This window comes from Bos javanicus, chromosome 1, assembly GCF_032452875.1.
Source record: "Bos javanicus breed banteng chromosome 1, ARS-OSU_banteng_1.0, whole genome shotgun sequence".
In the NCBI taxonomy this organism is placed as follows: domain Eukaryota; kingdom Metazoa; phylum Chordata; class Mammalia; order Artiodactyla; family Bovidae; genus Bos; species Bos javanicus.
The window spans coordinates 54,186,740-54,200,977 of record NC_083868.1 but is presented as its reverse complement, the minus strand read 5'-3'; the positions used below and the strand labels follow the sequence as shown (position 1 = coordinate 54,200,977).

General features: G+C 40.7%; 1 protein-coding gene across 1 annotated transcript in view; it reads left to right on the top strand.

The window, feature by feature from the left end:
- The first annotated feature begins 3,564 nt into the window (after nucleotides 1–3,564).
- The window catches only part of MORC1 (MORC family CW-type zinc finger 1), a 159,697-nt gene continuing 149,023 nt past the window's right edge, over nucleotides 3,565–14,238 (top strand). Inside the window, exons 1-3 of the mRNA XM_061428205.1 lie at nucleotides 3,565–3,608; nucleotides 4,249–4,302; nucleotides 7,875–7,909. Of these exons, the coding sequence (XP_061284189.1) occupies nucleotides 3,565–3,608; nucleotides 4,249–4,302; nucleotides 7,875–7,909 (133 nt within the window). The remainder of the gene's footprint in view (nucleotides 3,609–4,248; nucleotides 4,303–7,874; nucleotides 7,910–14,238) is intronic.

The window sequence follows — 14,238 nt, the reverse complement described above, 5'->3', positions numbered from 1 at the left end:
CAGAAGCCTCATTCTAACTTGGCCTATCTGTAGTCATTTCTCTACCGAACATGCTGACATTTTAAAGATTAAAGTTGCCCTCCAGAGAGCAATGGCAACCCACTTAAGTATTCTTGCCTGGAGAATTCCATGGGCAGAGGAGCCTGGCGGACCACAGTCCATGGGGTCGCAAAGAGTCCCACAGGACTGAGCGACTAAAGCCAGAGAACAATTTGTGTTTATTGATTCCAGCTTCTGTTGCCTCCTGAGTCTTTGTGAAAGTGTAACCTCTTGGAGAAGGCAATGGCACCCCACTCCAGTACTCTTGCCTGGAAAATCCCATGGACGGAGGAGCCTGGAAGGCTGCAGTCCATGGGGTCGCTGAGGGTCGGACAAACTGAGTGACTTCCCTTTCACTTTTCACTTTCATGCATTGAAGAAGGAAATGGCAACCCACTCCAGTGCTCTTGCCTGGAGAATCCCAGGGACGGGGGAGCCTGGTGGGCTGCCATCTATGGGGTCACACAGAGCTGGACACAACTGATGCGACTTAGCAGCAGCAGCAGCAACCTCCTTGAAGACAGGAATCTCACATTCTAGTTCTTAGTAGGACATTTTCTTCTGTCAGGCCAGTATCCTTTTTGAATACTCTTTAGGTGTTATTTCGAATATTCACATGGCAGAGGCAAATGCCAGCGTTTTTCTCATCTGTTATTTTCAGTACTGCAAAGCCTAGCAGTGAGTGCTAGATTGATTTGGGGGAACCTTTTTAGTAATTTGGGTTTACCGAGTTCTGATTGATAGAAAGAATATGGCAAAACTGAAGCAACGGAAATGGAAGTGTGAAGCCAGGCCTTGCTGCTTGGGACAAACAGTGTCCTTCTTACAGACCACAAAAGAAAACACCCAGGCAATATTCAGCAGGTACTTAGTTCTAACTTGTTATCAGGGAGAATGGTTTAAGCTGGAAAGGATGGTATAAAATGTTAAACGTTAGCTGAGGCAGAAGACAAATGAAGAGCTAGTAATTTTGAGTAAGTGGAAGAAAAATTACGAGTGCTAGAAAGGCTGAATTTTATCTTAGGAAGTTCTTTAGCCTCATTTTTGTATAGTTTCTGTGGCTATTTTGCTCCCTAGCCTCCTCCTCCTCCCCAAACTACCTCCCTCAAACCACCCCATTATCAGTTGGTGGTCTGTTGAAGTGACAGCAGCATGAAGCCGCAGCAACAAAATCAGCCACAACTTGGCCAACTCTCAGGTCCCTGGGATGAGATTTTTTTTTACGTTTTATTTTGTATTGGGGTATAGCGGAGTAATAATGTTGTGATAGTTTCAGGTGAACAGTGAAGGGGTTTAGCTATACATATACATGTGTCTGTTCTCCGTCAAACTCCCCTCCAGTCCAGGCTGCCACATTAACACTGAGCAGAGTTCTGTGTGCTATACAGTATGTTCTTGTTGGTTATCCGTTTTAAATGTAGCAATGTGTATATGTCCATCCCAAACTCCCTAACTATCCTTTACTCCCAGGCAACCATAAGTTTGTTTTCTAAGTCTGTAAGTCTCTGTTTCTGTTTTGTAAATAAGTTCATTTGTATCGTTTCTTTTTAGATTCTACATATAAGGGTCATCATACAGTAATTCAAGTTAAGATTTTTGATTGAGACTTGCCTTTACTGAGACTTGCGTCAGTAAAACAGCAATGACTTTTTTATTCCTCCTTTATATCACCCCCGCATCCAATCCATCCTCAAGTCCTCTTCATGCTAACTCTTGTGTCTCAAATTCATCTGTTTCTCTTCATATTTAGTGCCATCTCCTTTCTGGATATCACATAGGCTCTAAACTGGATTCTTTGCTTCCTGTTCTTGCTCCCCTATGATCAGTTTTTCTGAAAGCTGCCAGAGTGAGCTTTTAAAAACCACCAGATATGTCACTTTATTAAAGCACAATGATGGTTTCCAGTTGCGTATGGACTAAGTATGAGCTCCTAACTGTGGAGAAGGAGGGACTACATGACCTGACCATCCCACTTCTCAATGTGATCGCCTAGATTTACTGCAGCGAGAGCAGACTGGCCTCCTTTGCTCTTTTCTGCTTCAAGGATTGTGCACTTCCTGTTCTTGCTAGAGGGTTTCCACTCTAGCTCTGCAAGGGACTGAATTCTCATCTTTCAGGGTTCAGTCCATGTCTTCCGTGAAGAGAGGCTCTGCCTTCCTCGGAAGGCTCTTCCGCATCACTGTTCCTCTATGGCACCGAATCACAAGCTGTGTTATCATCTTTATATGTTTTACTTGTGAATTTTTCATATCCCCCACTAGCTTGAGCCCCTAAAGTTGTAGAGACCATGTCTGCCCACATTGGTATGTGGCAGGAAGTCAGTAAAAGTCTTGAGTGAAATAGTACAGAAGCTTATATGGCTTTCTTTTTTTTTTTTTGGTCAGAATGATTGAAGTTACTTTTCTGAAGAATTGTTTAGAAAGGCATATGGTTTGAAGTACTGCTTTGTAAAGCATATCACTGGCACTTTTCTTTTGCTGTATTTTATATTTTTAAGTACTAAATTTCTTTTGATTGAAGGACACCTTTTTGCAACAATTGTATTAGTGGGTTTATTTTAATGAAAAATTTGAAAGCTGACTAGAGTCAAGAGATCCCGCTGTCATCAGCATGGGTTTATAGTTTAAAATTCCCAAAATAGATATATGTATGCATTTTTTAAAAATAAATTTTTGGCAACAGTGTTGTCCTGTGGTCTGGGGGTATTTGGAGTTGTTGAGACATTGCAAATGATCCTTTTTCCTGTACAAATGAGCAGGTTTTTTTTTTTTTTTTTTTAATTGTTGACCATCCTATGCTATTTCTTTATTGAGAAATGAAGGAAATTTCAGATGGTTAGTACTAATACTAACCATATTTTAACATATCAAAATGTTAAAATACTAACATTTTGAAAGCAAAGGTAGATATTTGTAAGTCAAACAATGAAATCAGTCAGCATGCATAACAACTCTGCAGGGAAAAAAAAAATCACGGAACACTCTATGATAGCTGTATATAAGACAGTCTATTAATTTTTGTGTCATTAAAGCAAAAATTGCAATCCATGCAGTTTGTTTTTTTAAAGCTTGTACCCAAGCTTTTCACTCTTATAAGAAGATAATATTTTCAAACTAGAGGGGGTCAACAAAGTCTTTGAATACTAGCGAATTTAAGGTTTTTTAAAGGATTAAATTAAAATAAAAATTAATTCCATTTTAAATTCCAATTTAGTTACTCAAACAAAACTGCAGAGTTTTATAAAATTGAAGCAGGAACCTGAGGATTCCTTTGTCCGTCCTCCTAACTATCCCAAATCTGGCAAATAGGGCCAGACTTAATTTCTCTCTAATAATGCAGGAGTGGCATAAAAAGGTCAGTGAGTGGCCCTTCTGAACTACTCACAGATGAGAGTAAAACAGAGAAGGAGAAGGATATAATATTAGACAAATGAGCAGATGTTTGTTGATAAGTGTGTTTCTTTTGCTTCTGCTACCTGTTTACTATATATAAAAAGAAAATTGCTGACTGACTCTTCCCTCCATAATGTTGCCGATTGAAATATCCACATCAGGAAATGGAAAGCAAAGGTAGAACCTGAAGGCGGTTTGATTCCACCCACAGAGAAACATTCAGCTTTCCAAGTAGAAACAGTGATGGCTATCTAGTGCTTTCTGTGCCCAGGACTTGTCAGGAGGGGTACAGGGGAGAGTGAATGCTGGTCATCTGTGAAATTATTTATAGGTATGGTCTTTTCCGAGGTGAAAAGATTCCACAGAAAAATGTAGGTTAGTGGTGCAGACTGGGGTAACCTGCCAATACCTGTGTCCGCAGATAAAACCTTAAGGTCTTTCAGTGAGTCTGGATTTTGGTCAAGGTTTTTCAGAAATTATTTGGCCTTAAATAATATAGTTTTAATGAAACATTCTCTGAAAAACTTAAATGCTTATAAAGCAATATTAAAATGTCAAAATTTGCTCTAAGTACAGTCAGGTCCTTGAAGTCTTTGTTTTATTAGGAGTAAATAAGATATTTTGGCGATAGGGTTCTTAGCCCTGGCTTTGTCATGGAGTACATGTACTTCAGAATCTTGACTGTGCTGAGAAATTTCTAGAATAACTTCTTAATTGATTATCTGCCTCAAACTAGAGAACATTGCATGTGTCTTGAACCTTTTACATTGATTACAGAGTTGGTTTAACTTTTATTTTCCCTCTGTTTCTTCATTAGCACCACTCACAGTTTCCTTTTTGGAGCACTAGCTGAATTGCTGGACAATGCGAGGTAAGGCTTATTGTAAACAAAGGTTATTCAAAGGAATTTTGTGACGTTAATAAAGTTAGCCATATTAGATGAAAATATGATTTCATTGTCTCCGCTTGGAATGCTTCATGAGTTAATTTTCTGTAAAATCAAGGTATGATAGGAAAAAGAACAGTTCAAGGGAGAAATTATTCATTTTTATTCAGTTTGTATTTATGATTAGACTTGAAGTGCTGGTAAATTGGACATCTGTTTTTGTGTTAATAACCATGTAATGGGGCTTCCCTGGTAGCTCAGCTGGGAATCCATCTGCAATTCAGGAGACCCTGGTTCGATTCCTGGGTCAGGAAGATCTGAAAAAGAGATAGGCTACCCACTCCAGTATTCTTGGGCTTCCCTGGTGGCTCAGACAGTAAAGAATCCTCCTGCAATGTGGGAGACCTTGGTTTGATCCCTGGATTGGGAAGATCCCTTGGAGGAGGGTAAGGCAACCCACTCCAGTATTCTTTCCTGGAGATAGAGGATATCTCTATCCTCTATCCTCTATCCACGGATAGAGGATCCTGGTGGGCTACAGTCCATGGGGTCACAAAGAGTCGCACAGTACTGAGCGATTAAGAACAGCACAGCACAGGGCTTCCCTGGTGGCTCAGTGGTAAAGAATCCACTGCCGGTGCAAGAGAGGTGGGTTTGATCCCTGGGTTAGGGAGATCCCTTGGAAGAGGAAATGGCAACCCACTCCAGTATTCTTGCCTGGAGAATCCCATGGACAGAGGAGCCTGGTGGGCTATAGCCCATGAGGTTGTAAAGAGTTGGAGATGACTTAGCAACTAAAAACAACAGCACAGAATATATTATATATTATTTATATTAATAAGTATATTCCCTGCCACTGATTGATGACTATATTTCAGTGTTTTACATTTCCCCCTCATTTTTAGCTTTAGAAGGGAGGTGACTGTGTAGCCATTTAACCAGCCATCAAGACCTCCTTCCTGTTCAGCAAAGCTCAACACTAAGTAAAAAGTCACTAGCACCTCTTTTTGTGAAACTCTGCAGAACAAATGGAATCATAGTCATCAAAAAAAGGAGGGAAAAGAAGAAAAAAATAAAGTTGGTTGGTCAGAAGAGCTGTGAACTCAACTTAGAGCTAACAGGGATCCAGCCACTGCTCATGAGTGTGTGTGGTTAGTCTCTCTACAGCAGGACAGGGTTTCTACTGTTTGCGTCTGCTCAAGCTCTGAAGCAATAGTCCTGTATCCACTAACCCTCTGTCCTGCTAAAGTTCTGTTTTCAGCAACTTGATACCTGTAACTGTGAAAGAATGTACTGGTCCATTTTGCCACTGTCTTTTCTCCTATAAAGTTGTTTCACTTATTCATTTTAACAAAGGAGGGCAAGTAATACCAGAGTATAGAAGAAATCGAACAATGGGACTAGTTTATAGAGAGTGACTGGCAAAGAAAGATTGACTGCAGACTCAGGGGAGTGGTAGAAATATGATCAATTGAGCAATTCTTTGAGCAGCGCTTGTAATCTGGCAGCACCTTGACCAAGTCTAGCTTGCCTCATGTTTGACTCATAGTGAAACTTTGTACAGTATTCGTAAAGAATAGGAGGAACGAAGTGTTTATAAAGTTTGAGAAGATGAAGTGCCATGTAAAAAAAAAAAACAAAAAACTGGATCCCGTGCTTTTTTTCCCCCCAAGATTATATGCAGCAACTTTGAGACCAGCTCAATAGGATCAGCCATGTAGCAGGCGCTCTCTTGGGACCAGCCTGTGTCTTCAGCTTTGCCATTCCCAGGGTTCTCCGTGGCCAGCCTGCACTCCTCAACTTGTCTGTCTTCAGGGGATACTGGAGTTTGTCACCACTGCTTAGATGCCAGTAATTGACAACAAATAAAGCTATTTAACAGACCTACTCAAGATACTCTGTCGCTCTTATGAAGGTCTTCTTAAAGTCCCAGTGTTACTCTGAGATGTAATTTCATACCCTTGTATTCAAGATTTTGATGGTTTCCTATACTTGTCTAAATTAGAACTGGATGGTATTAAAAGAATGTTGTGGAAAGAGTAGGAAAAACTATGATGGGACAGGAAGAAAATCCTTAGGGGACTCCTCCTAGTACAACAGGTGTTCAGAGAGAAAGGACCTGCGTTCAAGTATAAAGCTTATTATGAATGTCTTAACATGCTATAAAGGTGAATGACTTTTCTTTGTCTTACCCCATGAAATTTCTCTGTGAAGAAATTGTTTCTATGAAAATAATTTTAGTACAGTGGCATTGATTGAGCGATTATTGTATACCTGATATCTTGTATAATGCATGCTTATATAATGGAGATTATGATACCTGTGTGTCATGCATTGTGGTAAGGATTAGATGGAAAGGTTTAAGAATACCTCATTCAGAATTTGTCACATAGAAAATGCTCAAGAAATGGCCATGGTAACTCCAGAATTTCTGTGGAGGAAGCATTAGACGAAGCAGTTGGGTAGAGAAAGGAGCTAAGGGGCCAACTTTGTATAACAAGGACAGTGTACCTACCTGATTGACCTAGGCTAGTTTTGGGTTGAGACTTACAGAAATTTTGGGAGACACAGGTTTTCCCCTCTGAGTCCCACTGGTTGTTACTATTCTGAGCCTCCTTCTAGATTCCCCTCAACATCCTTACTTCCCCATCAGTTAAGACCTCATTGTCTTCCTCCTTTCTCTCACAGCTTTCATGTGGAAACCTGGATCTTCTGGCTCTTTTTCCTTGCCTTTTAAAGTTTTCACTTTAAAAGTTAATTTAAGAAAATACACAAATAGTATCTGTGAATTGCAGACAACTAAGAAAAAAACTAAGGCACTAGTGACCTCATCATGGGGGGCGGTGTACAACTTACTTCTCTGTAAAAAGCCAGGTATTAAGTATTTGCACCTTTGAAGGCCACATGTCCTCTGTTGAAGCCACTCAAATATACCATTACAGTGTGAAGGCAGACTGTAGGCAACATGGAAACAAATAAGTAAATGACAATATGTAAATAAGTGGTCATGATTGTGTTCCATTAACTTTATTCACAAAAAGTAGTTATGGTCAAGATTTAGCCCATAGACCATAGATTGTCAGCCTCTGACCTAGAGAAAACCCCTGTTAACATTTGATCTTTTTCCTTGTAGATAAACACATGTATATCATATATGTTCCTTTGAAATGTGATTATATGATACACATAAGCAATTTTTTTGTTCTAAAGTATACAAAAATCTTTATATGACTTCTGGATTATTTTCCAACCAACTTTTTTAATGTTTATATTCATTTTCTTGAGCTTCTTGTGTAACTACCACTAAATTCTATCTCTTTTAAATTTCTGAATTTTAGGCTTTGTAGCATTCTCAAATTATGAGTGATCATAAATCTTAGTCTACAAATGCAGGGAAGAATATTTTAGTAATTGTTTTTAAAGAAACTTAAGTGGGTTTCTCCATTGTTTGTTACCTGACAATAGATCATCTATTGTCACATGAGAAATTCAGATTAATGTAATTATCAAAAACACAATATCAAACTGAAGCAATAATATTTTTATATTGTTTTCAGAGATGCAGGGGCTGCGAGACTTGATGTGTTTTCAGGTGAGCACATTTGCTTTTTTATTTTTTATTCCAATGGAAAACCCTGTAGTTATTTTGATTTCCTTTTATTTCATGAAAATCAAACCACATTCTATAGATTATTAATGCAATCTAAGTGCTTCATGAGTTCAGGGACCCTGTGGGGAGCCAGGTTGAGAACAGTACACTCTGAGTGAAATTGTTCACTTGTTAGGGGACTCATTTACAAAATTAGATCTTCCAGGGTTTTGTGAAAGCAGCAGAGTGATTTGGAGCAGTTTGTCTGCCACGGAAAAACTGTTTTATTTTAAAATGAATATTAACTTGATGGGTATTCATTATTAACTGTATGTCATTCCCAACATCACAGTTTTAAAGTGCATAAGTGAATGTGCAGTGTGAATGTTGGACGGCCATAACATTCAAACCAAGCTTGTTGTCTTTATTGACTTAATTTTAGTCACCAAATATTTATTTCACTTACTGGTTTTTTTTCATTAGAACACAGAGGAAGTTAGGTTTGTGATCCAGTCCTGTAGTTAACACAACCTGGAGAAACAGCTGTTGTGTTAAAGCTGATCCCCAATCCAGATCCTGTCAGCTTTCCTGTAAATATTGGCTGGTGGTCACAGGCCAGGGGATGTGGTTCATGATGTAAATCCTTATCAGTATTTAAAAAGCGACTCAGTTCAATTCAGTTTTCTAAGTGTTTAAGATTTGTGCTAGGTGGGTGCCTCTGGCCCATGAGGAAGAGGTTTTGGTTCTGGTTCATGGACATCTTGAAAGATTTGAGGAAACAAAGTAAATATCACTCTTCTTCCCTTTCTATTCCCCGGGTTCTTAGGAGTTTGAGAAATAAAATAAGAGCATTGGTCTTCATTGCTGACAAAGTCTAGGTGGAGTGTGGAGCTCGGTGTGGGAGAGCGTCAGGCACTCGCCCTCATAGCGGCACTGTGCTCTCTGCAGGCAGCTCGCTCTCAGAGGGAACAGGAGAGATTTGAGCTGCACCTTCTCATAGGTTATTCTTCCCCAGATTACTAGTCAGATGAATGTGCTCATTGCTCCAGGAGAAGGTGATCAAGAGACAGAAAAGGGTGGGCCCCTTACCACTGCTGATTGAACTCTATTCCCCATAGGAGGAAATGTCAGCAGTGGAGAAAAAGTGACCTTCCATCCATATCCAATTATATAAGTGAAAATGGGATAAAATGTCTCTTGCCTAGGAGATGCTCAAAGCATGGTAGGAACACAAAGAAAGAAGACCTCTTATTAAAGAGCCAGGGGTTGAAATATGGATATGATTTGTGTTAAGTAGTGTAGGAAGAGAAGAATTTTCCCATCTGAGGAATAATTGTGAGAAAAAGAATGGAGGTAGACTAGTTCGGAGACTCATTCATTTATTCAATAACAACTTATTGAGTATCTATTATGAATGAGCCAAGCAGTTTTTCTGGGTGTTAGGGACAGAGCAAGGAGCACCATGTTTGATGAAGCCTGTCCACTCATGGAACATGCATCCTAATGAGGATAGCTAGGCAAATAAAGAAGTGGACAAGTAAATAATATACCAGGCCATAATAAGTGCTAAAAGGGAAAAAGAAGACAGGGCAATAAGAGAACAGAGAGTGATGGGAAAGATATTCTGTTTTTAATGGGGTGATTAGGGAAAGTTACTGTAAATAGGTAATAAGCCAGCCAAGACCTAAATGACAATGAGGGAGTGAGCCATATATATATTTGGAGAAAAAGCATCCGAGAGACAATGACTAGGCTAGGTTGACTAGAGCTAAGACTTAGAGCCAAATGGATGAGCACCTTGAATATCATACTAAGGTTATTTTCTTTCTGTAGCCAGTGAACCATTCAATACTCTAGAGCAATGTCATTTGACAAATTAGAAATGTACTCTTTTCTTTTTAAAGAAAGTTACTCCAGCAAGTGATTACAGAATGGTTTGTAGATGGTTTGCAGAAGTATGAAAGGATACCAAACAAGGGGGTCTGTGGAATGATCTACACAAGATTTCATGAGGATTCAAACAAAGGCAGTGGTCCTCACAGTGGAGAAGGGAGGAAACATTCAAGCTGAATTTCATTCAGAGCACACATATGATTGATAAGGGGTTGAAGGGTTGAGAAGAATTATCTGGAATCACAGAGTTCAACACATGTGATCAAATGATCAGAATTCACACAGTATGTTCTTTTGGGGGAGTACAGGACACCAGTGGGGCATGGCAGTATTCACTTCACCCCACTTTCTCTAGCACTTGGCATTATTACAAAAAATAAACAAGCATCTTTGTAGTTTGCATTGAAAGGGGCACTTTTTCTGTATTTAGGTTTTATGTGTTTTGTGAAAAACTGAACCTATGGTTTTTTTAATTTTAAATTACCTATTCATGTTATAAAATTTTTTATTGCTGCAAACCATAATATGGCTATCAACCCAGCAAATTGATTTTTCTTGAAAAAATGAAAAAGATAAACTAGGGCAAAGGCTTATGTACCAATAGATAGAATTGGTATCGGGGTACAAAGTTAAGCACTGGACTAGTTTTTAAATTATTTACTGAGACATGTGAGTTACTTTCCAATCTTAAGTTTCCTTTAGGGCTATAAAATCCAAAGTGAATATATTCAGACATGGCTGTTTTATCTGTCTGTGTGTACTAGTTCTAGTAAACATGGATACTCATTCCATACATTTTTTAGTGCTTGCCAAGTGGCAGGCTCTGGGCTAAGCGATGAATATACACAGTGCCTCCTTTTAAGAAATCACCATCCTAGTAAAGGATCTGTGGAAAATATAGTATGCAGTTTCACTTTTATGAGTAGAAGGCCCTTAGCTTTCATCATATCTCTGAGTTATCTGAGTTTCAAAAAGTAGAAGAACCACTTGTCTGGAAGAGAAATGGATGCATCAGCAGGTGTTTGAATATACTTTGAAAAGTAGGAAACACAAGTTACAAGGAAAACGTTCATTATGGCCACGTGATGATGTGGAAGAATTAGGAAGTCTTCCTAGGAGAAACAGTCTATGAACTAGAGACTGAAAGGAAAATAGGTCTGAGTCTGGAGAATCAAGCATGGAAAGTGGGAAGGAGCAAAATATATAGTTGCTTGAATCTGGAGAGAACATAGGACACTGATAGTGTTGAAGAATGTTTGAGATGTTTGAGATTAAGCCCAGGGTGATTATTTGTATGGAAGTGGAAGAGTGCAGGGAGAAGGCAATGGCACCCCACTCCATTACTGTTGCCCGGAAAATCCCATGGATGGAGGAGCCTGGTGGGCTGCAGTCCATGGGGTCGCTAAGAGTCAGACACGACTGAGCGACTTCACTTTCACTTTCCACTTTCATGCATTGGAGGAGGAAATGGCAACCCACTCCAGTGTTCTTGCCTGGAGAATCCCATGGACGGAGAAGCCTGGTAGGCTGCATTCCATGGGGTCGCACAGAGTCAGACACGACTGAAGTGACTTAGCAGCAGCAGCAGCAGCAGCAGAAAGAGTGCAATATGGGCAGGGGAGAGGATAGCAAGGGATGAGCATGGAGGGTGCATTAGGGTTCTTCAGAGAAACAGAACCATTGGTAGGTAGACTGAGATCTCTGCCAACCTCGTTCTCTCTCTGCCCTCTATATCTATCTATCTGTCTGTCTGTCTGTCTCAGTCTCTCTCATTCTATCTGATAGACATATAATAGACAGAGAGGAAGAGGAGGAGGGGCATTATTTTAAGGAGTTGATTGACTTAATTATGGGGGCTGGCAGCTGTGAAATTTGCAGGGCAACTGGCAGGTTGGAAATCCAGGTGAGAGTTGATGTTGTAGTCTTGAGTTATAAATCTTTAGGCAGGTCAGCAGCCTGTACGCTCAAGCAGGGTTTCTGTGCTACAGTCTTGAGGCAGAAAATTGATGCTTCTTTGGGAAACCTCAGTCTTTGCTTTTACAACCTGTAACCAATTGGATGAGGCCAACCCACATTATAGAGGGTATCTGCTTTACTTACAGTTAGCTGATTATAAATGTTAATTATATTCAGATGCTTTCATAGCAACATCTAGTTGACCAAACAACTGACACCATAGCTTAACCAGGTTGACACATAAAATTAACCATCTTAGAGAGGTAGGAGGGTCAGTTTATGAAAGACAGCTAGATTTGTTAACTGGTTTGGCTTTCATCCTGTGGGCAGTGGGAAGGTGTGCAAGGGTTATAAGCAGTTCAGTTCAGCTCAGTAGCTCAGTTGTATCTGACTCTTTGCGACCCCATGAACTGCAGCATGCCAGGCCTCCCTGTCCATAACCAACTCCCAGAATTCACCCAAACTCTTGTCCATTGAGTTGGTGATGCCATCCAACCATCTCATCCTCTGTCATCCTCTTCTCCTCCTGCCCTCAATCTTTCCCAGCATCAGGGTCTTTTCAAATGAATCAGCTCTTTGCATCAGGTGGCCAAAGTATTGGAGTTTCAGCTTCCACATTAGTCCTACCACTGAGCACCCAGGACTGGTCTCCTTTAGGATGGACTGGTTGGATCTCCTTGCAGTCCAAGGGACTTATAAGCAGGAGAGCAGTGAAACACATGATTGGCTGTAGACTGGCTGCACTCTCTCATTTGTGGGAGCAAGGAGTACAGGGGGTAGGGACTGCTGCTGGAATCCAGAAGAGAGATGGTAGTTTCCTGAACCAAGGCAGTATTGTGGGGATGGAGAAAGTGGTAAAATTTGAGAAACATGAGGAGGTGGAATTGAGAAGGCATGTTTCTACATCAGGTAAGGAAGTGGAGAACTTGATCCTGAGACTTTGACTTAGGCAGCCAAAGCCTAATGGCAGAGTGATGCCATTTATTGAGCAGGAAGCACCAGAAGGAGGAGGTAGTCTGACGAGGGAGAAGGTGCTGTGGTTTGCTTTGGACATGCATACTTATCTGATGGCTCAGATGGTGAAGAATCTGCCTGTAATGCAGGAGACCTAGGTTCAATCCCTGGGTCAGGAAGAAAATCCCCTGGAGGAGGGTATGACAACCCACTTAGAATTCTTGCCTAGGGAATCCCATGGGCAGAGGAGCCTGGCAGGCTGCAGTCCATGGGGTTGCAAAGAGTCGGACATGACTGAGTGACTAGACGTGTGCGCGTACACACACACACACACACACACACACACTTAACAAATAGAAATCAATCTGAGATCCATAGTTTTAAGGGACTGAAGTAAACAAGGCCAAGCCTCAGTACTAGGGGAGGGAATATTACACTTTGAGGTGCTGATTGTCTATAAGCCCTCATTGGAATTTATAGAACAATTAAGCATTGTATGGGCTTCCAAGGTGGCTCAGTGGTAAAGACACCACCTGCCAGAGCAGGTGATGCAGGTTGGATCCCTGGATCAGGAATATCCCCCAGAGAAGGAAATGGAAACCCACTCCAGTATTCATGCCTGGGAAATCCCATGGATAGAGAAACCTGGCAGGCTCCTCTGGGGTTGCAAAGAGTCAGAAATCACTGAGCGACTGAGCATGCATATGTAACTCTTAGGAATTTTGAGTCTTTTCTCCCATTCACCAAAAAAAAATGCCCTGCTTTCTTAGATGAGAACTATGTACCAAGAGCTGCAAAATCAGTTGTTGCAACTGCATAGCCTGAGACTTGTGTCAGGTGGTTCCAAGTTCTGATAAACCTTAGGGTAATCAGGAGGAGCTGCTATTCCTAAACTCCATCCGAGACCAGTTAAATTATCTCCCGATGATTCACATATGCAACCAAGGTTGAGAACTACTGCATTGTGCAGAGAACTCAACTGGAGTTGAGTAGAGAAGTATCAGCCTTGGTCAGGGGAGGGCTGAACCCTCGTAAAGAGGGTAGGAATATTCTGACACAGAAGTTGAGGTAAGCAGACCAGAAATCAGGTAGAGAGAAGAGCTGGAGAAATGAGATGGTTGGGGAGATCCAAAGGGTTTGTAAACAGGAAGTGAATTGGAGGAGGGGGGATTACAAGTGAACACATGACCAGAACATTATGAACACAGAAAGCTCAGGTAAGATTTTTAAGGTACTTATTTATAGATTATCTTGAACATTTAAAAATTGTGGATTAGAGGTAACCATTGAACACAGAGTTGACTTCACTGGTATGCTAGAAATGAATCTGTAAGGATGGAATTAGTAAATCGATGGCTGCCCGGTGATGGGCTGGGGGTGATAGATAGAGCATGGAAGGGTCGGAAGGGAGAGACCTCAGAGGGCAGGAGGAGGCACCTGGGATAACGGTTATGTTCACTACCTTGATGTGATGGTTCCACAGACATTTACCTGTGTCAGATTGTACATGTTAAATATGTGGAGCTTTT